This window comes from Solea solea, chromosome 20, assembly GCF_958295425.1.
Source record: "Solea solea chromosome 20, fSolSol10.1, whole genome shotgun sequence".
NCBI classification, from domain to species: Eukaryota; Metazoa; Chordata; class Actinopteri; order Pleuronectiformes; family Soleidae; genus Solea; species Solea solea.
This window is the reverse complement of record NC_081153.1, coordinates 10,837,678-10,864,680: the sequence shown is the minus strand read 5'-3', so window position 1 is coordinate 10,864,680 and position 27,003 is coordinate 10,837,678. Positions and strand designations below refer to the sequence as shown.

General features: G+C 37.6%; 1 protein-coding gene across 1 annotated transcript in view; it reads right to left on the bottom strand.

Annotated features, from left to right (window-relative positions):
- Positions 1-26,699, bottom strand: part of col9a2 (procollagen, type IX, alpha 2) — a 34,364-nt gene extending 7,665 nt beyond the window's left edge. The window contains exons 1-19 of the mRNA XM_058620081.1: positions 26,413-26,699; positions 25,128-25,202; positions 24,038-24,073; positions 23,861-23,923; positions 22,998-23,051; positions 22,662-22,697; positions 21,235-21,258; positions 21,073-21,126; positions 20,909-20,962; positions 19,796-19,846; positions 19,659-19,715; positions 19,524-19,577; positions 18,344-18,397; positions 18,169-18,222; positions 17,645-17,698; positions 17,490-17,543; positions 17,305-17,358; positions 17,158-17,211; positions 17,016-17,069 (exon numbers count right to left, since the gene is read on the bottom strand). Of these exons, the coding sequence (XP_058476064.1) occupies positions 17,016-17,069; positions 17,158-17,211; positions 17,305-17,358; positions 17,490-17,543; positions 17,645-17,698; positions 18,169-18,222; positions 18,344-18,397; positions 19,524-19,577; positions 19,659-19,715; positions 19,796-19,846; positions 20,909-20,962; positions 21,073-21,126; positions 21,235-21,258; positions 22,662-22,697; positions 22,998-23,051; positions 23,861-23,923; positions 24,038-24,073; positions 25,128-25,202; positions 26,413-26,484 (1,008 nt within the window). The 5' untranslated portion in view covers positions 26,485-26,699. The remainder of the gene's footprint in view (positions 1-17,015; positions 17,070-17,157; positions 17,212-17,304; positions 17,359-17,489; positions 17,544-17,644; positions 17,699-18,168; positions 18,223-18,343; positions 18,398-19,523; positions 19,578-19,658; positions 19,716-19,795; positions 19,847-20,908; positions 20,963-21,072; positions 21,127-21,234; positions 21,259-22,661; positions 22,698-22,997; positions 23,052-23,860; positions 23,924-24,037; positions 24,074-25,127; positions 25,203-26,412) is intronic.
- Positions 26,700-27,003: the final 304 nt, after the last annotated feature.

Genomic DNA, 27,003 nt, shown 5'->3' with positions numbered 1-27,003 from the left:
GACGACATACTATACTATGACATTTTAAGTTGATTTTGGACGACATACTATACTATGACTTTTTTGACTCATTTTAGACGACATACTATACTATGACGTTTTTGACCGATTTTGGACGACATACTATACTCTGACTTTTTTGATCGATTTTGGACGACATACTATACTATGACTTTTTTGACCGTTTTTGGACGACATACTATACTATGACTTTTTTGACAGATTTTGGACTTCATACTATACTATGACCTTTTTGGGCAATTTTGGACGACATACTATACTATGACTTTTTTGGGCAATTTTGGACGACATACTATACTATGACGTTTTTGACCGATTTTGGACGAGATACTATACTATGAAGTTTTTGACCGTTTTTGGACGACATACTATACTATGACGTTTTTGACAGATTTTGGACGACATACTATACTATGAAGTTTTTGACCGATTTTGGACGACATACTATACTATGACATTTTTGACTGTTTTTGGACGACATACTACACTGTGACGTTTTTGACGGATTTTGGACGACATACTATACTATGAAGTTTTTGGGCAATTTTGGAGGACATACTATACTATGACGTTTTTGACCGATTTTGGACGACATACTATACTATGATGTTTTTGACCGATTTTGGACGACATACTATACTATGACGTTTTTGACCAATTTTGTATGACATACTATACTATGACTTTTTTGAGTGATTTTGGACGACATACTATACTATGACATTTTTGACTGTTTTTGGACGACATACTACACTATGACGTTTTTGACCGATTTTGGACGACATACTATAGTATGACTTTTTTGACCGATTTTGGACGACATACTATACTATGACATTTTTGACTGTTTTTGGACGACATACTACACTATGACGTTTTTGACGGATTTTGGACGACATACTATAGTATGGCTTTTTTGACCGATTTTGGACGACATACCATACTATGATTTTTGTTCATATTTTTTTTTTTTCTTTCTTTTTAAGAGTTCAACATTGGTGATTCTGTATATATCTGTATATATGTTTGGTCTAGTGGTCTATGACTTAGACCTTTTCTTGGAGCCAGCCACTCCCCAGGGCAAGAGTTCAAATCCCACCCTTGACAGAAACTATCATGTTTTTGGTGTCATTTTGGACGACATACTATACTATGACGTTTTTGACCGTTTTTGGACGACATACCATACTATGATGTTTTTGACCGATTTTGGAGGACATACTATACTATGACATTTCTGAGTGATTTTGGACGACATACTATAGTATGAAGTTTTTGACCGATTTTGGACGACATACTATAGTATGAAGTTTTTGACCGATTTTGGACGACATACTATACTATGACGTTTTTGGGCAATTTTGGACGACATACTATACTATGAAGTTTTTGACCGATTTTGGACGACATACCATACTATGATTTTTGTTCATAGTTTTTTTTTTTCTTTCTTTTTAAGAGTTCAACATTGGTGATTCTGTATATACAATCAACAAAAGACCCATAGATAGTTTGGTCTAGTGGTCTATGACTTAGACCTTTTCTTGGAGCCAGCCACTCCCCAGGGCAAGAGTTCAAATCCCACCCTTGACAGAAACTATCATGTTTTTGGTGTCATTTTGGACGACATACTATACTATGACTTTTTTGACCGTTTTTGGACGACATACTATACTATGACGTTTTTGACGGATTTTGGACGACATACTATACTATGACGTTTTTGGGCAATTTTGGACGACATACTATACTATGACGTTTTTGACCGATTTTGGACGACATACCATACTATGATGATTTTGACCGATTTTGGACGACATACTATACTATGACGTTTTTGACTGATTTTGGACGACATACTATACTATGAAGTTTTTGACCGATTTTGGACGACATACCATACTATGATTTCTGTTCATAGTTTTTTTTTTTCTTTCTTTTTAAGAGTTCAACATTGGTGATTCTGTATATACAATCAACAAAAGACCCATAGATAGTTTGGTCTAGTGGTCTATGACTTAGACCTTTTCTTGGAGCCAGCCACTCCCCAGGGCAAGAGTTCAAATCCCACCCTTGACAGAAACTATCATGTTTTTGGTGTCATTTTGGACGACATACTATACTATGACTTTTTTGACCGTTTTTGGACGACATACTATACTATGACGTTTTTGACGGATTTTGGACGACATACTATACTATGACGTTTTTGGGCAATTTTGGACGACATACTATACTATGACGTTTTTGACCGATTTTGGACGACATACCATACTATGACTTTTTTGACCGATTTTGGACGACATACTATACTATGACTTTTTTGAGTGATTTTGGACAACATACTATACTATGACTATTTTGACCGATTTTGGACGACATACTATACAATGCCTTTTTTGACTGATTTTGGACGACATACTATACTGTGACTTTTTGACCGATTTTGGACGACAGACTATACTATGACATTTTAAGGTGATTTTGCACGACATACTATACTATGACTTTTTTGACATATTTTGGACGACATACTATACTATGACGTTTTTGACCGATTTTGGACGACATACTATACTATGACATTTTAAGGTGATTTTGGACGACATACTGTCCTATGACTTTTTTGACCGTTTTTGGACAACATACTATACTATGACATTTTAAGGTGATTTTGGACGACAGACTATACTATGACATTTCAAGGTGATTTTGCACGACATACTATACTATGACTTTTTTGACATATTTTGGACGACATACTATACTATGACGTTTTTGACCGATTTTGGACGACATACTATACTATGACATTTTAAGGTGAGTTTGGACGACATACTATACTAAGACATTTTTGACCGATTTTGGACGACATACTACACTATGACGTTTTTGACCGATTTTGGACGACATACTATAGTATGACTTTTTTGACCGATTTTGGACGACATACTATACTATGACATTTTTGACTGTTTTTGGACGACATACTACACTATGACGTTTTTGACGGATTTTGGACGACATACTATAGTATGGCTTTTTTGACCGATTTTGGACGACATACCATACTATGATTTTTGTTCATATTTTTTTTTTTTCTTTCTTTTTAAGAGTTCAACATTGGTGATTCTTTATATATCTGTATATATGTTTGGTCTAGTGGTCTATGACTTAGACCTTTTCTTGGAGCCAGCCACTCCCCAGGGCAAGAGTTCAAATCCCACCCTTGACAGAAACTATCATGTTTTTGGTGTCATTTTGGACGACATACTATACTATGACTTTTTTGACCGTTTTTGGACGACATACTATACTATGACGTTTTTGACGGATTTTGGACGACATACTATACTATGACGTTTTTGGGCAATTTTGGACGACATACTATACTATGACGTTTTTGACCGATTTTGGACGACATACCATACTATGATGTTTTTGACCGATTTTGGAGGACATACTAAACTCTGACGTTTTTGTCAGATTTTGGACGACATACTATACTATGACTTTTTTGACCGATTTTGGACGACATACTATACTATGACTTTTTTGAGTGATTTTGGACAACATACTATACTATGACTATTTTGACCGATTTTGGACGACATACTATACAATGCCTTTTTTGACTGATTTTGGACGACATACTATACTGTGACTTTTTGACCGATTTTGGACGACAGACTATACTATGACATTTTAAGGTGATTTTGCACGACATACTATACTATGACTTTTTTGACATATTTTGGACGACATACTATACTATGACGTTTTTGACCGATTTTGGACGACATACTATACTATGACATTTTAAGGTGATTTTGGACGACATACTGTCCTATGACTTTTTTGACCGTTTTTGGACAACATACTATACTATGACATTTTAAGGTGATTTTGGACGACAGACTATACTATGACATTTTAAGGTGATTTTGCACGACATACTATACTATGACTTTTTTGACATATTTTGGACGACATACTATACTATGACGTTTTTGACCGATTTTGGACGACATACTATACTATGACATTTTAAGGTGAGTTTGGACGACATACTATACTAAGACATTTTTGACCGATTTTGGACGACATACTATACTATGACTTTTTTGACCGATTTTGGACGACATACTATACTATGACTTTTTTGACCGATTTTGGACGACATACTATACTATTACTTTTTTGACATATTTTGGACGACATACTATACTATGACTTTTTTGACTGATTTTGGACGACATACTATACTTTGACATTTTTCACCGATTTTGGACGACATACTATACTATGACATTTTAAGTTGATTTTGGACGACATACTATACTATGACTTTTTTGACTGATTTTAGACGACATACTATACTATGACATTTTCGACCGATTTTGGACGACATACTATACTATGACATTTTAAGTTGATTTTGGACAACATACTATACTATGACTTTTTTGACTGATTTTAGACGACATACTATACTATGACTTTTTTGACCGATTTTGGACGACATACTATACTATTACTTTTTGACATATTTTGGACGACATACTATACTATGAAGTTTTTGACCGATTTTGGACGACATACTATACTATGACGTTTTTGACCGATTTTGGACGACATATTATACTATGACGTTTTTGACCGATTTTGGACGACATACTATACTATGAAGTTTCTGACCGATTTTGGACGACATACTATACTATGACGTTTTTGACCGATTTTGGACGACATATTATACTATGAAGTTTTTGACCGATTTTGGACGACATACTATACTATGACGTTTTTGACCGATTTTGGACGACATACTATACTATGAAGTTTTTGACCGATTTTGGACGACATACTATACTATGACGTTTTTGACCGATTTTGGACGACATATTATACTATGAAGTTTTTGACCGATTTTGGACGACATACTATACTATGACATTTTTGACTGTTTTTGGACGACATACTACACTGTGACGTTTTTGACGGATTTTGGACGACATACTATACTATGACGTTTTTGGGCAATTTTGGACGACATACTATACTATGACGTTTTTGACCGATTTTGGACGACATACTATACTATGATGTTTTTGACCGATTTTGGACGACATACTATACTATGACGTTTTTGACCAATTTTGTATGACATACTATACTATGACTTTTTTGAGTGATTTTGGACGACATACTATACTATGACATTTTTGACTGTTTTTGGACGACATACTACACTATGACGTTTTTGACCGATTTTTGACGACATACTATAGTATGACTTTTTTGACCAATTTTGGACGACATACTATACTATGACATTTTTGACTGTTTTTGGACGACATACTACACTATGACGTTTTTGACGGACTTTGGACGACATACTATACTATTACTTTTTTGACATATTTTGGACGACATACTATACTATGACTTTTTTGACTGATTTTGGACGACATACTATACTTTGACATTTTTCACCGATTTTGGACGACATACTATACTATGACATTTTAAGTTGATTTTGGACGACATACTATACTATGACTTTTTTGACTGATTTTAGACGACATACTATACTATGACGTTTTTGACCGATTTTGGACGACATACTATACTCTGACTTTTTTGACCGATTTTGGACGACATACTATATTATGACGTTTTTGACCGATTTTGGACGACATACTATACTATGACGTTTTTGACAGATTTTGGACTTCATACTATACTATGACCTTTTTGGGCAATTTTGGACGACATACTATACTATGACTTTTTTGGGCAATTTTGGACGACATACTATACTATGACGTTTTTGACCGATTTTGGACGACATACTATACTATGAAGTTTTTGACCGTTTTTGGACGACATACTATACTATGACGTTTTTGACCGATTTGTGACGACATACTATACTATGAAGTTTTTGACCGATTTTGGACGACATACTATACTATGACGTTTTTGACAGATTTTGGATGACATACAATACTATGACTTTTTGGCCGATTTTGGACGACATACTATACTATGACGTTTTTGACCGATTTTGGACGACATATTATACTATGAAGTTTTTGACCGATTTTGGACGACATACTATACTATGACGTTTTTGGGCAATTTTGGACGACAAACTATACTATGACTTTTTTGGGCAATTTTGGACGACATACTATACTATGACTTTTTTGACTGATTTTGGACGACATACTATACTATGACGTTTTTGACCGATTTTGGACGACATACTATACTATGAAGTTTTTGACCGATTTTGGACGACATACTATACTATGACGTTTTTGACCGATTTTGGACGACATACTATACTATGACATTTCTGAGTGATTTTGGACGACATACTATACTATGACATTTTTGACCGATTTTGGACGACATACTATGATGTTTATAAAAAAAAAAAATTTCTTTGTCAGAGTTCAATACTGGTGGTTTTGTATCTACAAGTGTAAGCCAAACACTCTATAGTGTGGCCTAGCGGTCTATGACACAGCCGTTTCTAGGTACTAGCCTTCCCCACAGGACAAAGGTTCAAAACCCACTCTCGGCTGACAATGAAGATTCCGGTGTAACTTTGGACGACATACTATACTATGACATTTTAAGGTGATTGTGGACGACATACTATACTATGACATTTTAAGGTGATTTTGGACCACATACTATACTATGACTTTTTTGACCGATTTTGGACGACATACTATACTATGACTTTTTTGACAGTTTTTGGACGACATACTATACTATGACTTTTTTGACCGATTTTGGACTTCATACTATACTATGACCTTTTTGGGCAATTTTGGACGACATACTATACTATGACGTTTTTGACCGATTTTGGACGACATACTATACTATGACGTTTTTGACCGATTTTGGACGACATACTATAGTATGAAGTTTTTGACCGATTTTGGACGACATACTATACTATGACGTTTTTGACCGATTTTGGACGACATACTATACTATGAAGTTTTTGACCGATTTTGGACGACATACTATACTATGACGTTTTTGACCGATTTTGGACGACATATTATACTATGACGTTTTTGACCGATTTTGGACGACATACTATACTATGAAGTTTTTGACCGATTTTGGACGACATACTATACTATGACGTTTTTGACCGATTTTGGACGACATATTATACTATGAAGTTTTTGACCGATTTTGGACGACATACTATACTATGACGTTTTTGACCGATTTTGGACGACATACTATACTATGAAGTTTTTGACCGATTTTGGACGACATACTATACTATGACGTTTTTGACCGATTTTGGACGACATATTATACTATGAAGTTTTTGACCGATTTTGGACGACATACTATACTATGACATTTTTGACTGTTTTTGGACGACATACTACACTGTGACGTTTTTGACGGATTTTGGACGACATACTATACTATGACGTTTTTGGGCAATTTTGGACGACATACTATACTATGACGTTTTTGACCGATTTTGGACGACATACTATACTATGATGTTTTTGACCGATTTTGGACGACATACTATACTATGACGTTTTTGACCAATTTTGTATGACATACTATACTATGTCTTTTTTGAGTGATTTTGGACGACATACTATACTATGACATTTTTGACTGTTTTTGGTGGACATACTACACTATGACGTTTTTGACCGATTTTGGACGACATACTTTAGTATGACTTTTTTGACCGATTTTGGACGACATACTATACTATGACATTTTTGACTGTTTTTGGACGACATACTACACTATGACGTTTTTGACGGACTTTGGACGACATACTATAGTATGACTTTTTTGACTGATTTTGGACGACATACTATACTATTACTTTTTTGACATATTTTGGACGACATACTATACTATGACTTTTTTGACTGATTTTGGACGACATACTATACTTTGACATTTTTCACCGATTTTGGACGACATACTATACTATGACATTTTAAGTTGATTTTGGACGACATACTATACTATGACTTTTTTGACTGATTTTAGACGACATACTATACTATGACGTTTTTGACCGATTTTGGACGACATACTATACTCTGACTTTTTTGACCGATTTTGGACGACATACTATACTATGACGTTTTTGACCGATTTTGGACGACATACTATACTATGACGTTTTTGACAGATTTTGGACTTCATACTATACTATGACCTTTTTGGGCAATTTTGGACGACATACTATACTATGACTTTTTTGGGCAATTTTGGACGACATACTATACTATGACGTTTTTGACCGATTTTGGACGACATACTACACTATGAAGTTTTTGACCGTTTTTGGACGACATACTATACTATGACGTTTTTGACAGATTTGTGACGACATACTATACTATGAAGTTTTTGACCGATTTTGGACGACATACTATACTATGACGTTTTTGACAGATTTTGGATGACATACTATACTATGACTTTTTGGCCGATTTTGGACGACATACTATACTATGACGTTTTTGACCGATTTTGGACGACATATTATACTATGAAGTTTTTGACCGATTTTGGACGACATACTATACTATGACGTTTTTGGGCAATTTTGGACGACAAACTATACTATGACTTTTTTGGGCAATTTTGGACGACATACTATACTATGACTTTTTTGACTGATTTTGGACGACATACTATACTATGACGTTTTTTACCGATTTTGGACGACATACTATACTATGAAGTTTTTGACCGATTTTGGACGACATACTATACTATGACGTTTTTGACCGATTTTGGACGACATACTATACTATGACATTTCTGAGTGATTTTGGACGACATACTATACTATGACATTTTTGACCGATTTTGGACGACATACTATACTATGATGTTTATCAAAAAAATAAATTTCTTTGTCAGAGTTCAATACTGGTGGTTTTGTATCTACAAGTGTGGCCTAGCGGTCTATGACACAGCCGTTTCTAGGTACTAACCTTCCCCACAGGACAAAGGTTCAAAACCCACTCTCGGCTGACAATGAAGATTCTGGTGTAACTTTGGACGACATACTATACTATGACATTTTAAGGTGATTGTGGACGACATACTATACTATGACATTTTAAGGTGATTTTGGACCACATACTATACTATGACTTTTTTGACCGATTTTGGACGACATACTATACTATGAATTTTTTGACCGTTTTTGGACGACATACTATACTATGACTTTTTTGACCGATTTTGGACTTCATACTATACTATGACCTTTTTGGGCAATTTTGGACGACATACTATACTATGACGTTTTTGACCGATTTTGGACGACATACTATACTATGACGTTTTTGACCGATTTTGGACGACATACTATAGTATGAAGTTTTTGACCGATTTTGGACGACATACTATACTATGACGTTTTTGACCGATTTTGGACGACATACTATACTATGAAGTTTTTGACCGATTTTGGACGACATACTATACTATGACGTTTTTGACCGATTTTGGACGACATATTATACTATGACGTTTTTGACCGATTTTGGACAACATACTATACTATGACGTTTTTGGGCAATTTTGGACGACATACTATACTATGACGTTTTTGACCGATTTTGGACGACATACTATACTATGATGTTTTTGACCGATTTTGGACGACATACTATACTATGACGTTTTTGACCAATTTTGTATGACATACTATACTATGACTTTTTTGAGTGATTTTGGACGACATACTATACTATGACATTTTTGACTGTTTTTGGACGACATACTACACTATGACGTTTTTGACCGATTTTGGACGACATACTATAGTATGACTTTTTTGACCGATTTTGGACGACATACTATACTATGACATTTTTGACTGTTTTTTGACGACATACTACACTGTGACGTTTTTGACGGATTTTGGACGACATACTATACTATGACGTTTTTGGGCAATTTTGGACGACATACTATACTATGACGTTTTTGACCGATTTTGGACGACATACTATACTATGATGTTTTTGACCGATTTTGGACGACATACTATACTATGACGTTTTTGACCAATTTTGTATGACATATTATACTATGACTTTTTTGAGTGATTTTGGACGACATACTATACTATGACATTTTTGACTGTTTTTGGACGACATACTACACTATGACGTTTTTGACCGATTTTGGACGACATACCATACTATGATGTTTTTGACCGATTTTGGAGGACATACTATACTATGACATTTCTGAGTGATTTTGGACGACATACTATAGTATGAAGTTTTTGACCGATTTTGGACGACATACTATAGTATGAAGTTTTTGACTGATTTTGGACGACATACTATACTATGACGTTTTTGACCGATTTTGGACGACATACTATACTATGAAGTTTTTGACCGATTTTGGACGACATACTATACTATGACGTTTTTGACCGATTTTGGACGACATACTATACTATGACATTTCTGAGTGATTTTGGACGACATACTATACTATGACATTTTTGACCGATTTTGGACGACATACTATACTATGATGTTTATAAAAAAAAAAATTTCTTTGTCAGAGTTCAATACTGGTGGTTTTGTATCTACAAGTGTAAGCCAAACACTCTACAGTGTGGCCTAGCGGTCTATGACACAGCCGTTTCTAGGTACTAGCCTTCCCCACAGGACAAAGGTTCAAAACCCACTCTCGGCTGACAATGAAGATTCTGGTGTAACTTTGGACAACATACTATACTATGACATTTTAAGGTGATTGTGGACGACATACTATACTATGACATTTCAAGGTGATTTTGGACCACATACTATACTATGACTTTTTTGACCGATTTTGGACGACATACTATACTATGACGTTTTTGACCGATTTTGGACGACATACTATACTATGAAGTTTTTGACCGATTTTGGACGACATACTATACTATGACGTTTTTGACCGATTTTGGACGACATATTATACTATGAAGTTTTTGACCGATTTTGGACGACATACTATACTATGACATTTTTGACTGTTTTTGGACGACATACTACACTGTGACGTTTTTGACGGATTTTGGACGACATACTATACTATGACGTTTTTGGGCAATTTTGGACGACATACTATACTATGACGTTTTTGACCGATTTTGGACGACATACTATACTATGATGTTTTTGACCGATTTTGGACGACATACTATACTATGACGTTTTTGACCAATTTTGTATGACATACTATACTATGACTTTTTTGAGTGATTTTGGACGACATACTATACTATGACATTTTTGACTGTTTTTGGACGACATACTACACTATGACGTTTTTGACCGATTTTGGACGACATACTATAGTATGACTTTTTTGACCGATTTTGGACGACATACTATACTATGACATTTTTGACTGTTTTTGGACGACATACTACACTATGACGTTTTTGACGGACTTTGGACGACATACTATAGTATGACTTTTTTGACCGATTTTGGACGACATACTATACTATTACTTTTTTGACATATTTTGGACGACATACTATACTATGACTTTTTTGACTGATTTTGGACGACATACTATACTTTGACATTTTTCACCGATTTTGGACGACATACTATACTATGACATTTTAAGTTGATTTTGGACGACATACTATACTATGACTTTTTTGACCGATTTTAGACGACATACTATACTATGACGTTTTTGACCGATTTTGGACGACATACTATACTCTGACTTTTTTGACCGATTTTGGACGACATACTATAGTATGACTTTTTTGACCGATTTTGGACGACATACTATACTATGACATTTTTGACTGTTTTTGGACGACATACCATACTATGATTTTTGTTCATATTTTTTTTTTTCTTTCTTTTTAAGAGTTCAACATTGGTGATTCTGTATATATCTGTATATATGTTTGGTCTAGTGGTCTATGACTTAGACCTTTTCTTGGAGCCAGCCACTCCCCAGGGCAAGAGTTCAAATCCCACCCTTGACAGAAACTATCATGTTTTTGGTGTCATTTTGGACGACATACTATACTATGACGTTTTTGACCGTTTTTGGACGACATACCATACTATGATGTTTTTGACCGATTTTGGAGGACATACTATACTATGACATTTCTGAGTGATTTTGGACGACATACTATAGTATGAAGTTTTTGACCGATTTTGGACGACATACTATAGTATGAAGTTTTTGACTGATTTTGGACGACATACTATACTATGACGTTTTTGACCGATTTTGGACGACATACTATACTATGAAGTTTTTGACCGATTTTGGACGACATACTATACTATGACGTTTTTGACCGATTTTGGACGACATACTATACTATGACATTTCTGAGTGATTTTGGACGACATACTATACTATGACATTTTTGACCGATTTTGGACGACATACTATACTATGATGTTTATCAAAAAAAAAATTTCTTTGTCAGAGTTCAATACTGGTGGTTTTGTATCTACAAGTGTAAGCCAAACACTCTACAGTGTGGCCTAGCGGTCTATGACACAGCCGTTTCTAGGTACTATCCTTCCCCACAGGACAAAGGTTCAAAACCCACTCTCGGCTGACAATGAAGATTCTGGTGTAACTTTGGACAACATACTATACTATGACATTTTAAGGTGATTGTGGACGACATACTATACTATGACATTTCAAGGTGATTTTGGACCACATACTATACTATGACTTTTTTGACCGATTTTGGACGACATACTATACTATGACGTTTTTGACCGATTTTGGACGACATACTATACTATGAAGTTTTTGACCGATTTTGGACGACATACTATACTATGACGTTTTTGACCGATTTTGGACGACATATTATACTATGAAGTTTTTGACCGATTTTGGACGACATACTATACTATGGCATTTTTGACTGTTTTTGGACGACATACTACACTGTGACGTTTTTGACGGATTTTGGACGACATACTATACTATGACGTTTTTGGGCAATTTTGGACGACATACTATACTATGACGTTTTTGACCGATTTTGGACGACATACTATACTATGATGTTTTTGACCGATTTTGGACGACATACTATACTATGACGTTTTTGACCAATTTTGTATGACATACTATACTATGACTTTTTTGAGTGATTTTGGACGACATACTATACTATGACATTTTTGACTGTTTTTGGACGACATACTACACTATGACGTTTTTGACCGATTTTGGACGACATACTATAGTATGACTTTTTTGACCGATTTTGGACGACATACTATACTATGACATTTTTGACTGTTTTTGGACGACATACTACACTATGACGTTTTTGACGGACTTTGGACGACATACTATAGTATGACTTTTTTGACCGATTTTGGACGACATACTATACTATTACTTTTTTGACATATTTTGGACGACATACTATACTATGACTTTTTTGACTGATTTTGGACGACATACTATACTTTGACATTTTTCACCGATTTTGGACGACATACTATACTATGACATTTTAAGTTGATTTTGGACGACATACTATACTATGACTTTTTTGACTGATTTTAGACGACATACTATACTATGACGTTTTTGACCGATTTTGGACGACATACTATACTATGACGTTTTTGACAGATTTTGGACTTCATACTATACTATGACCTTTTTGGGCAATTTTGGACGACATACTATACTATGACTTTTTTGGGCAATTTTGGACGACATACTATACTATGACGTTTTTGACCGATTTTGGACGACATACTATACTATGAAGTTTTTGACCGTTTTTGGACGACATACTATACTATGATGTTTTTGACAGATTTGTGACGACATACTATACTATGACGTTTTTGACCGATTTTGGACGACATACTATACTCTGACTTTTTTGACCGATTTTAGACGACATACTATACTATGACGTTTTTGACCGATTTTGGACGACATACTATACTATGACGTTTTTGACAGATTTTGGACTTCATACTATACTATGACCTTTTTGGGCAATTTTGGACGACATACTATACTATGACTTTTTTGGGCAATTTTGGACGACATACTATACTATGACGTTTTTGACCGATTTTGGACGACATACTATACTATGAAGTTTTTGACCGTTTTTGGACGACATACTATACTATGACGTTTTTGACAGATTTGTGACGACATACTATACTATGAAGTTTTTGACCGATTTTGGACGACATACTATACTATGACGTTTTTGACAGATTTTGGACGACATACTATACTATGACTTTTTTGACCGATTTTGGACGACATACTATACTATGACGTTTTTGACCGATTTTGGACGACATATTATACTATGAAGTTTTTGACCGATTTTGGACGACATACTATACTATGACGTTTTTGGGCAATTTTGGACGACAAACTATACTATGACTTTTTTGGGCAATTTTGGACGACATACTATACTATGACTTTTTTGACTGATTTTGGACGACATACTATACTATGACGTTTTTGACCGATTTTGGACGACATACTATACTATGAAGTTTTTGACCGATTTTGGACGACATACTATACTATGACGTTTTTGACTGATTTTGGACGACATACTATACTATGACATTTCTGAGTGATTTTGGACGACATACTATACTATGACATTTTTGACCGATTTTGGACGACATACTATACTATGATGTTTATAAAAAAAAAAAAATTGTTTGTCAGAGTTCAATACTGGTGATTTTGTATCTACAAGTGTGGCCTAGCGGTCTATGACACAGCCGTTTCTAGGTACTAGCCTTCCCCACAGGACAAAGGTTCAAAACCCACTCTCGGCTGACAATGAAGATTCTGGTGTAACTTTGGACGACATACTATACTATGACATTTTAAGGTGATTGTGGACGACATACTATACTATGACATTTTAAGGTGATTTTGGACCACATACTATACTATGACTTTTTTGACCGATTTTGGACGACATACTATACTATGAATTTTTTGACCGTTTTTGGACGACATACTATACTATGACTTTTTTGACCGATTTTGGACTTCATACTATACTATGACCTTTTTGGGCAATTTTGGACGACATACTATACTATCACGTTTTTGACCGATTTTGGACAACATACTATACTATGACGTTTTTGACCGATTTTGGACGACATACTATAGTATGAAGTTTTTGACCGATTTTGGACGACATACTATACTATGACGTTTTTGACCGATTTTGGACGACATACTATACTATGAAGTTTTTGACCGATTTTGGACGACATACTATACTATGACGTTTTTGACCGATTTTGGACGACATATTATACTATGACGTTTTTGACCGATTTTGGACGACATACTATACTATGACGTTTTTGGGCAATTTTGGACGACATACTATACTATGACGTTTTTGACCGATTTTGGACGACATACTATACTATGATGTTTTTGACCGATTTTGGACGACATACTATACTATGACGTTTTTGACCAATTTTGTATGACATACTATACTATGACTTTTTTGAGTGATTTTGGACGACATACTATACTATGACATTTTTGACTGTTTTTGGACGACATACTACACTATGACGTTTTTGACCGATTTTGGACGACATACTATAGTATGACTTTTTTGACCGATTTTGGACGACATACTATACTATGACATTTTTGACCGATTTTGGACGACATACTATAGTATGACTTTTTTGACCGATTTTGGACGACATACTATACTCTGACATTTTTGACTGTTTTTGGACGACATACTACACTGTGACGTTTTTGACGGATTTTGGACGACATACTATACTATGACATTTTTGACCGATTTTAGACGACATACATACTATGACTTTTTTGGACGACATACTATACTATGACATTTAAGGTGATTTTGGACGACATACTATACTATGACATTTTAAGGTGATTTTGGACCACATACTATACTATGACTTTTTTGACCGACATACTATACTATGACATTTTTTGGTAATTTTGGACGACATACTAAACTACGGCATCTTTGACCGATTTTGGACGACATACTATACTATGACATTTTTGACCGATTTTTGGAAGACATACTATACTATGACTTTTTTGACCGATTTTTGATCATTCTGGTCGTCCAAAATGATACAAATAGTCATAGTATAGTAAGGTATCCGAAATCACTCAAAAACGTCATGTTGTCCAAAATCACCCCAAAAACGTTACAGTATAGTATTGCATCCAAAATGATAGAAAAACCCATTGTATAATACGGCATCCAAAATCAAATAACTATAATATTTTTTTCCAAATAACAAAAAATAAATGTTTTTTTTAAGAATTTTGTCTATTTAAAGATTTTTACAGCCCAGTCTTGGTCCAACTACAATGGCCAACCAGTGGGCCATGGCCCATACATTGGGAAGCACTGCAGTCGGGCACAGACTGAGGTATGGTGTTTTTACAACCTTCCTGTCACTGCAATGACCACACAGGAAAGTGTGCATCTCATGCTCCATTAGCCTTTAGTCAGGATGATGCACTCACACACAAACATATGCACACACAGTATATACGCACCACTCTGATTGTGATAAATTACTCGCAGTGGGAGGGAGAATGCTATTTCAAGGTGGTTTAAATTCTAAAAGAGTGTTGGTCACAGGGTCACTGTTTACCTGGATGATTGCCCAGAAAACTAAATATTCTAAAATTTACAGGCTACTTTGCATCTCCTCCATCTGTGTTCTGGCTTAGCTGAAGTGAAGAGGAGAAAACATCCACTGCCTACATCGTCTGCCTTGTTAAATAACCATTTACAGACAGGTTTATTTGGATGTGCCTTTAATGCCATTAAAGGCACATGCATCCTCAGATAAAAACCCACCTGCCCACCACTAAACTGAAAGATCACTCACCGCTGCTCCCTGAGGACCAGAAGGACCAGGCCTCCCAGCTTGGCCAGGGCTGCCCTGCAGGAAGCACAACAGCAGAAGAATTACTTGCCATCTTTTACAGTGATTGAAGTTACTCATCATTATCACGGCTGGCAGCCCTTACCTTGATTCCTGGAATACCAGGTGTGCCATCTTTTCCATCAATGCCCGGCAGACCCTGAAAAAGTAGACAAATGAGTCAGTGGACTTTCTCTGGCACGCTCTCCAGATAAAACTGTGTGGCACACAAACAAAAGAGTTTCTTGCTCACATTCTCTCCCTTTTTGCCAACTGCACCCTGCAGGCCCTGGATTCCTCGGCTGCCCTGTGGTGGATAAACAAATCAGCTTCAGTATTTTTGTGATCACCTGCACTCAATCTCTGAAAAATACTGAATGTCTTGTGCTGCTTCTTGGGCAATAGAATTAAAGGACAACATGAACAGGGGTCACCTACTTTGTCGCCCTTGTCTCCTGGCTCTCCAGGTGGTCCCCGAGGTCCCTCCTCACCCTGTAAACAACAAAGAGTGACTTGAAGGACTTAAGGGGGAACTGTGGGAATGTGTTTTTCTATTACTATATCTGTTGTTATGTTGGTGTGAGTGTTCTTACAGGAGGCCCAGGAATTCCTACAGGTCCGCCGATGCCCTTGTATCCACGAGGCCCCTATGGGAAAAGAGAAAATTGCCATCAATTACTTAAGATCATGGAAGATGCTAAGTCAAGGTAGCCTACTACTCATTGTGATTAAGGACTAATTAGTGCTTAACTCAAGTCACTAATGGGAGCTACACAAGAGCCAGCAACTCTTGCGTTGGCACGAAGCCGAGGCCCTAACGGCTAACGCGGCTAATGTTAACAGTAAGATGGATGGCTACAGCGGGTCATTAACTACGGATGGAGGTACCGTGGACCCAGACAACCCCAACTGATTAGAGAGAGGGGAGAGATTTGTATTAGCGTCATTTCCATATGTCCCCATTGCTGGTAATAAATGATATTTATATAGTGTGAGCAGGTTTGGCTGTACCTCTTTATCGGTGCCTGTCTTAGAATGAGAACAGCTGTGTACCCAAAGGTAAAAAAGAAAAAAAAAAAGATCATATGTGAATATTAAAAAGAAAGATGGTACTCACTGCCTCTCCTTTAGGACCCATCATTCCTGGATAACCCCTCAGACCTATCGGACCCTGAGAAAGAACCAAATTGCAGTCATGGGGTCACTGGCAGAACATTCGGTTCTTTCAATACAATATATTTTTTTGTATGTCTAACTTTGCCAGGTGGTTAAAACTTGAATTTTCAGCATACCGAAGGTCCTGGGATGCCCTGTTCCCCAGAGATGCCATTTTCTCCCTTGGGCCCCTGGTGTGAAAGATAAAAAGGGGGGGCTGATCAGTTATTGTCATCCTGTCCTGCGCTCTGTATCAACCCTGCTGCCAATCAAGGTACATTCAAAACATTTTCAGAAAATTGCAGGGGATCTTATTTTGTTTTTATGTCTGAGTCATTACTGGTTTCTTCTAATGTCTCTTTCATGTTGTTGTATAACGTGTTGGTCTAGCCCTGAAGCTTAAGTTGAGCTGTAGCTCTATCATGTCTGTTTTAGATTTGTGTGGGTGATTATGAAATACTTGCTTGTGATGTATAGGTTATAAAGATGAAGTTTTTATGCTAAGCTATGATGTGCTAAGGTAAGCAAATTGCCTCCAGGGTCTTTTAGGGTAGGTCATCTTATTAACCTACCAGCATCCCTGATGTAATTTGCTGCTGGCACCACTATCATGTCATTTCTGTCCATCATATAATGCATCAAATACAACCGCACGGAGCTGGTCTCCATGTACTGTAGTGATAAATGTGATATTGATCTTGTTCACTAATCTTGTGGGTCTTTGGCACCACAGAGTCATCAATAAGGCGATACTTCAACAAAAACACATTTATCATTGGTGGTGCTTTAGTCCTGACAGCTAGTGGAGATGTAAACGGCTCGTGCCAACTGTCCTCAAAAAGAAGAAAAGAGAGCAGCATCATAGAGCCTCATTGAGTTAGAGCAGGTCTTCTGCATTACTTGCTGTGCTGAGTGTTTCTAAGCACTACCAGAAGACTCCTTGTGTGGGAAGATCAGAGGCTAATTCCTAGGGCTTGGTTAGCCGCTCCCTTGGAGCCCACTGTGCGCTCATTAGCTCTGCTCAATACAGCGAGGTGAGAGGTCTGTGTGAGCCCTGACTCTCTCATCCTTGCTTCTATATACCTGGATCTTTACTGCCACTTTCATCTAGTTGCTGAATGCAGGGCCAGGTCCAGGCCTGACTAATCACAGCCAGATTAGTGCCAGTCATGTGCCTCGCGAGGCTTCATTAGAGCTCATCTTTGCCTTTGCTGGTCTTGAATGTTGTGCGAATGTGCAAGACTCTACAACATTTACTTAAGTATGGGTGTTTGAGTGCATCCTCGTGTGCTTTCAAGCAGTGATTGCTCAGCTTACCGTTTTTCCTATGCTGCCAGGCTCTCCAAGAACACCAGCACGTCCTTTGTGTCCCTGGTAGGCAATACCATGTCAATATGGGGTTCCAGCAATGTTGTAAAAAAAAAAACTATTATCAAAAACAAAGAGGCATACCTTGACTCCCTGCAGTCCCTGAGGACCTTTTGGTCCTGCTGGACAATTAAGAGGACACTATTATGGAGAGAGGGAAATAAGCAGATTAGGAAAAGTAAAAGCAGATTTGGAAGAAAGCAGATGTGACTGTATCTTACCTGGAAGTCTGCACTACCCTCTTCCCCGCCGATAAACTTTCCCGGAGGACCCTAGAGACACAGAGAGATATGTCAATCGATAGATGGGTCAAGAAAGTTCTCTGGTCGCAGATGACAGACATGTTGGATCTTCGGCCCAGAGATGAGCCAGCACTTTTGTGTTCTCACTTTCTCAGTATGTGTCCTTTCATCTTTACCTCTCTGTGTTCAAAGATTGAGTTAGCAAGTATCTCCACAGGGCCTGATGTACTCCTGCTAAAGTCAGATAAGACAGCCCACTGATCTAATGTAGGTTTATTTGCCCTAGGATAGCACTAAAGCTACAAAAATACACTCCCATGGGCATGGAACATCACTCTCAATGAAGACAAGCTCCTTTCCCTTCTAAGAATTACACCGCTGGGAAATATTAATAGTGTACCACTCAAATCTGTGTGAGATATCTCACCACCAGACCATTTTCGGCTATGAGAGGAATTTTGTTTTAATTATGAGAGAGAACATTTTAAAAAGACACATTTCAATTCCTGCTGGTTATGTAGAAAAGATCACACTTCACAGTGACACGATAAGAACTGACAACATAGCGTGGTGAGATCACCATAATAAAAGCCACAGTTTTCCACCATAGAATATTCTTAAATTATTTTGCATATGACAAACATACCTGCCTTTTTCTATTGTCATTAGAAATGACAATTTTTTTGTGTATAACTGTGAGAAATAAAATGACTCTCTGTTGCTATATTAAGAAAAATAATCCTGGTATTAGCCAACAGACTACAGTGGCTATTCTCTCCCATGTGGCAAGCTGACATTCATAACATGAACCTGGGAAAAAATGATGACGTAAGAAACAATCTGCAGTAACACTGCAATTAATTTCTAGAGCATATCTGTCCAGGCTGAGTTTCTGAACTTCAGTGAATTGTAAAGTTGGTATTGTCGAAACACAAGATGTTCTTGCTGTTTTGTTTAGTCCCACTAACAACAAAGTGATATTCAGCGCAAACCACATTTCGAAAGGGATCTTTGATCTTTTAGAAAAACACTAGGAAAGATGAGAGCTAAATAAGATGCTTTCTAGACAAAAACGCATGGTTGGAGACTTACAGGCTTGCCAGGAGGTCCATGAACTCCTGGAGCCCCAGGTGGTCCCATGATGCCCTACACAGAGGATAGAAAGAGACTTTTAATATAACACTGAAAAGGCAATACTTTGTGCAGTGTATTACATGTTTGTAAGCAGTCTGATACAATACTGCTGGGGTCCTTACCTTTGATCCAGTTGGTCCAATTTCACCAGGAAGACCAATTGGCCCAGGGATGCCCTATAATACGAAAACAGAGAGAACACAACCAAAATGATTTCCACGCGTCACAGCACACCCATGTAAGTGAATAGTGCGTAACTGTATTATACCAAACAAGCTACTTACAGCCAGTCCTGGGAGGCCTATTCCCTGTGCGGATAGAATGGACAAGGGGTTAATTACAATGTAACAGCTGGAACCAATCACAGTAGCAAATACTGTTGGCGAAAGCCAATTAATAATGGCAAATGTAACTCAGTATGTGTCAGAGTGCAGACGTAAACAGCTCTCAGGATGAAAACAAAGACACATAATCCAATCAGTGTATATTCGCCATGTCTTTAGCCTGGTATTAATTAAAAAACGCAGTGTAAGCCTCCTCAGAGGCAGAACATCCCACGGGGCGGGATCTTCTGTTTGTGCAGCACGAGCCAGTACATAATATGAGCACAGCTCCCAGATAAGACACCTGCCAATGACACACTACTAACGCTAACAAAGGATTTGACTTGAATTCAAGGTTTGACATTAGGTGACTCTGGACTTACAGAGTGGATGCTATGGGATAAATGGACACAGAGCACCACCAAGTGGTGTCGGATTGTATCACACATAATGTGAATTACCTGCCCTTGCATTTACTGTTTTTTGTTGGTTTTTTTTCGGTTAGGCTGTGTAAAGAAATAACTGTCATGCCAGCTGGAGAAAGCAACTTCCACATCTGGGTACACTGCACCCAAAAAAGCACATCTGTACAGGCATTTAGGCATGGAGAAAAAATATAGGGAAGGTGATTAAGATGTTGCCTTATGAGACCAGCTGGATTGCAATATGTCAAGGATTAGGCGTCAAATGATGTCGAATCCAGCCACTCATAAATCAGTTCATAGGTACAGGTTTTTTTTTTTTTTACTAATTTACATACTTTTATACACATTTTATATGCCACTTTAAACTCCTGTATGCATTACAGATTAAACCAGTGCTTCCCAAACTGTTCAGCTTGAGTCTTTGTCCTGTAAATGTCTCAAATGGAGAAGTAATACTGAAGTTTGAGGGGGTGAGGCTTTTGAGGATCAATCCTGATTTTTATCACATACAGAAAGACGGCATTGCGTCATCTAGTGACATACAGAAGTCATAGCAACCGACAAGGGGAGCGCAGTCAGCCTGTATATGTCAAAACAAGCCAATCATGGCATGTTTAATTAGTGGGTTATGGGATAACGTCAAATGTTTGTTTCCTGCCAACACAGATGACATTTTAAGCTGTGGACATCATTCATATGGCAAAGATCGATCTTCTCATTTTAATATCTGAACATTCATATCATCGTTTATCTTTTCTCGCAACAACAAACAACCCGATGTTGCTGATTATATTTCTGTACTTTTACTCAAGTGGGAGGTCCACCTGGACTTATAATGGCATCTATTTTCTTTACCTGTGTTTTTAGTCTAAGATATTCATTAAAAACAACAACAACAACAACAACCATATTGTGTATATAAATAATTAACCTCTCCATGTAGAAAATAATGAATTTACTCACCGGAGGGCCGGGCTCGCCGCTTGGCCCGAGTTTGCCCTGCGGACAGCAGAGAACAGCAATTTAACTCTAAAGGTTAACACGTTAGACTCCTACACAAATAAATGATGACAGTATCCTCAGGGCATAAAGTGTTCTACTGAAAGTGAAACAGTATTTTATCAGTGATGAAGGGGCATCTTCAGAGACACAAGCAAATACCACTCTCTTACAGGGGGGGGGGGGACTGTCATGCTCAACATCACTAGGGCAGGATAAAATGAACATCACTGTTATTTATTCACAAAATGCTAATATTGGACTTCCAGGTTTTATCTGGAGGTTTTATTAGACACTTGCCTTAGGGCCGGGGCTTCCAATTGGACCTCGGTCACCCTTTGCTCCAATCAAACCCTGAGGACAAGCAGAAATACAGAACACTGGCAGATAAATACAAGCATATTATGATAGAGGTCGCAGGGAAAGAAGGAAAAAGCCAGAGGAGCTTATTTTCATTTTTTTTATCAATGCTTTCCACCGGCTACATGTGACTTGAATTCACCTAGCGATAGTTATAATCACACTTTTGATCAAAACTGACATTGTTCTCACAGGCAATTAGGAAACCAACCTGAGATTGACATTCCAGGGCGGATTACTGTCTAAATCTCAGAGGAATTTGAGTGTGTTTATGTCGGCTTGTGACGTTGATGTACACTGATTACCTTCAGAGAACCTGCCTTACAATTAATGTCAGGGAAAATCACTGCAAGCAGTTCTTTTAGCTCCTGTGATAAACACGCAGAATATGTTTTCTACTCTTTGGAAAAAAAAAAGAAAAAAGATTGTTTTAAGAGTATTTTCAAACATGATTTCACACCATAAACACACTGAATTCCCCATCTCTAGGAGCAAATGCCTAGACCGTGTGACACATTACGTTATTTCACATGAAAACTGTGAATGCACTATATTTGTTAATTTATCAATGTGTATTTTTACACAGTGGTTGAGTCATATCGTTATATTAATCCTGTGGGAAGGAGATCACACTTTCTCCTGCCACATTTAGCCGTCCTCCCATTTTCCAGTAAACGGAGTGATTTAGATGTCTTATGCACGACCATATTCATATCTTGCTTCCTTGCACTCTCACATCTCATGCTCTCCAATTCCTTTTTCTCTGTTTCACTCCGTCTCATTGTCTGTGTCTGTTTACGTACATCAATGCCGTTCTCTCCTGGCACTCCATCGGGACCTGGTTCTCCTGGTTCTCCCTTTAGTCCCTATATTAATACAAACGCACCATTGTCATATCGAAGCCAAAGACACATACATCAAATATGCAATACATTTTGACACAATCTAATAAAAAAAAAAAAAACGCAGTACAAACTTACAGGTGGACCAGGAGGCCCAGGAGGTCCTTTCTCCCCCTGCAGAGAGACGGAGGGGAGATTTAATTATAGGCATATTGGGAATGGTACCTATGGCATTCACACACACATATAGTACTGTACATTTTATTGGAACACATCCAGAAAATATGGGGAACGTGTACGCAGTCTTAAAATAACTCGTTTTTCAGAGAAGAGGTTTAAGTGTCCTAGTATGCCCTCTGGGTTTTCTTAAAACTGGAGTAGAACTCATATTCATGTTTATATTAGCCTGAGTTTGTCCGACTATTATCACACCAGGTTTATTCAAGACATGCTTGAACATTACACACACACATGTTGTATGAGTTAGACTTATTGACAGCTTGATAATATATAAGACCTACTTTCAGTCATGTCCTTACTATCTAAATGCCAAAAATACTGTACAATCAAACATATTTATCTTCGACTACACCTTACTACAACTCAGTTGACTTCCTGGTTAAATAGAGGTTAAATAATACAAATAAATATTTCACGCTTTATACACTCTGATGACATAATAAGAACATTTTCAAAATTATGCTTTTGAACGACTCTGCAAGCAATTGTGATGTACTCAAAAGGTAGATGAAAACGTTTAGTTTCGACAAAGCAACTCTTTTTTTCTTTACAATATGAGGTGTATGCATAATATTTGACATCAGAGAATATACTTCCAACATAAAAGCTGAAATGTTTGCAGAATCAAAACCCTGAAATCAAAAATGACCTGCAGTCTCACTTTTACGGGATGTTTATTCCTTGCTCTACTGGACCAGCAGCCTCCATTTCAACATATTTGTTCAACCTGTGTGCAGTTAACCCCGTGAATAACTCAAATGTATCACATTACTGGGAGACAAGCTCTGGATTGAGCGTAGGGTCCCTTCTCAAAGACCCCTCTCTCTTTGCTGGGAACAGTGATCTTTTGTGCCGGTGTGTTTTCATATGCAGTGCCATCTGCTGGTAAGACTCCAGCCTCGCAGAGCACCACAGGGTTAGGTATTTCTCAAGGCACAAAGATGGTCTTTGTGACAGACCTGTCAGGCAAACCTGTGCGGATACTCACATCAATGCCATCTGACCCGGGAGTGCCGGATGGGCCTGGTGGGCCGGGCTGGCCCTGGAGTCCAGGTGGGCCCCTCTAAGTCACAGACAGAACATACCGTTTAGACTCATTTTATAAATGTGTAATATGAGAATAACACTAAAAGTAAAAATAACAAGGTCAATATTCTTTCACTATACAGTAATAATAGCTTGATGTAGTAATATTGAAATGTTTCACATTAAACTGTATTTAAACACCAAAAAATGAGCTACATCATTATAACCGTTAGACAGCCTCTAACATTGCAAAGCAAATAGACCATAAGTGCTGTACTTATTACTTTATGCCTTCTTATTTGATGATGAAGGAAGTGTAGCAATAATGCGTAATGCATAATTAATTAATAATTCAGTAATATTAATGGTAAAACAACACACAATATATATCAGTTCATTCTGGGGTATGTGGGTAAATATTTAATATAATCTGTGTAAAATGTCAGTGAGAACAAGGGACTGAAGAGGAATGTGGGAGGAGGGGTCATGAGACTGGCACTGTTTACCCCCCCACCGTCCTCATCCTCCTCTATGGAATATCATGTCAGTGTAATGGTCCATCGGGTAATAATCCAGTTTAGAATTCTGCAAGCGTTCAAGCGAAATCTAGAAAAACTTAAAAAAAGAAATAATCCTTTAGAGTGAAACACAGTCAGAGGTCCAGTTTAACATGTAAGTGTCTGTTTGAACAGGGATTTTCACACCCAGTGGACAGTGTGCTTGTGTGTGTGTGTGTGTGTGTGTGTGTGTTAGGCTCAGTGAATTCCATCTCTGTGATGACTGCTTTCTTTGCTCCTGAAAAACAACTAAAAAGGTTTTTCCTCAACTTTATCTTCAATGAAAGTCTTCCCCCCAAAAAAAACACAACAGATGAAATGGAATAAAAAGGGGAAAAATCCTTAGATTCAATATAAAGCTCCTTGGTTAAGAATAGATAAGAGTCCAAGCACGATAAGAATGATAATCCACAGAAGATAGTCCAGTTTCATTTTTGTCTCCACAGCAGCAAACACATTCCATATTCATCTTTGTTTTCTTTTTTGGGGGGGATTGTTTTTGTTTCTATTTACCTGCATGCATTTTGATCATCCTAACCAGCGCTAAGACAAATCACAACCCATTACACCACCTGAAGACGTCCAGAGATTTCGCTGGCTTGTTCCAAGGGCCCTCACCCTCACAGAACCCCAAAAATAAAGAAGCAAAGCCTTAAGACGAGCAGGTCTCAACCTCCACCGTCCACTCACCACTTGGGCCAGAGCCAGGCACAAGGTCTGCAGTAAAACCCAGGTCTTCAGGAAGTCACAGAGAGCAGCCATGGTCCCTCTCCCCCGTCGGTCTCTCCTTGATTCACCAAATCCTCTCCTCTTGCTCCTCTTTCCGCTCCCTTACTCCTCTCCAGGCCGGCACAGTGCAGAACTGGTGGAGCAAAACTGTCCGAGAGAAATGGGGGAGCGGGGGGGGGGGGTTGGTGGGGTTATGTGCACAGCCCTGACAAATCTACACTTAGGAGGGGAAGGAGAGAGCCGAGAGTGGAGGAGGGTGGATGAAGGGGGTGAGGAGGGTGGGATGCAGAGTTTGGGGAGGGTAAAAAGAGAGAGGTGTTCCTGCCCCAGTGTTGGAAAAAAGTATTCCGAGCACCCATCAACACACACACAGACAGTGTACACAAATACACACAAACTCTAGATTTGGAGCAGAGGGCCATTTTTTTTTTTTTTTTTACTCATTACAAACAATGAACACATTCACTCAGGTAAAGCAACCACAGGCTCCTCCCATAACTTGTAGGAGTGGACAAGTCTCTGAACATCCTTTAATCTCAATCTTACTTTGCA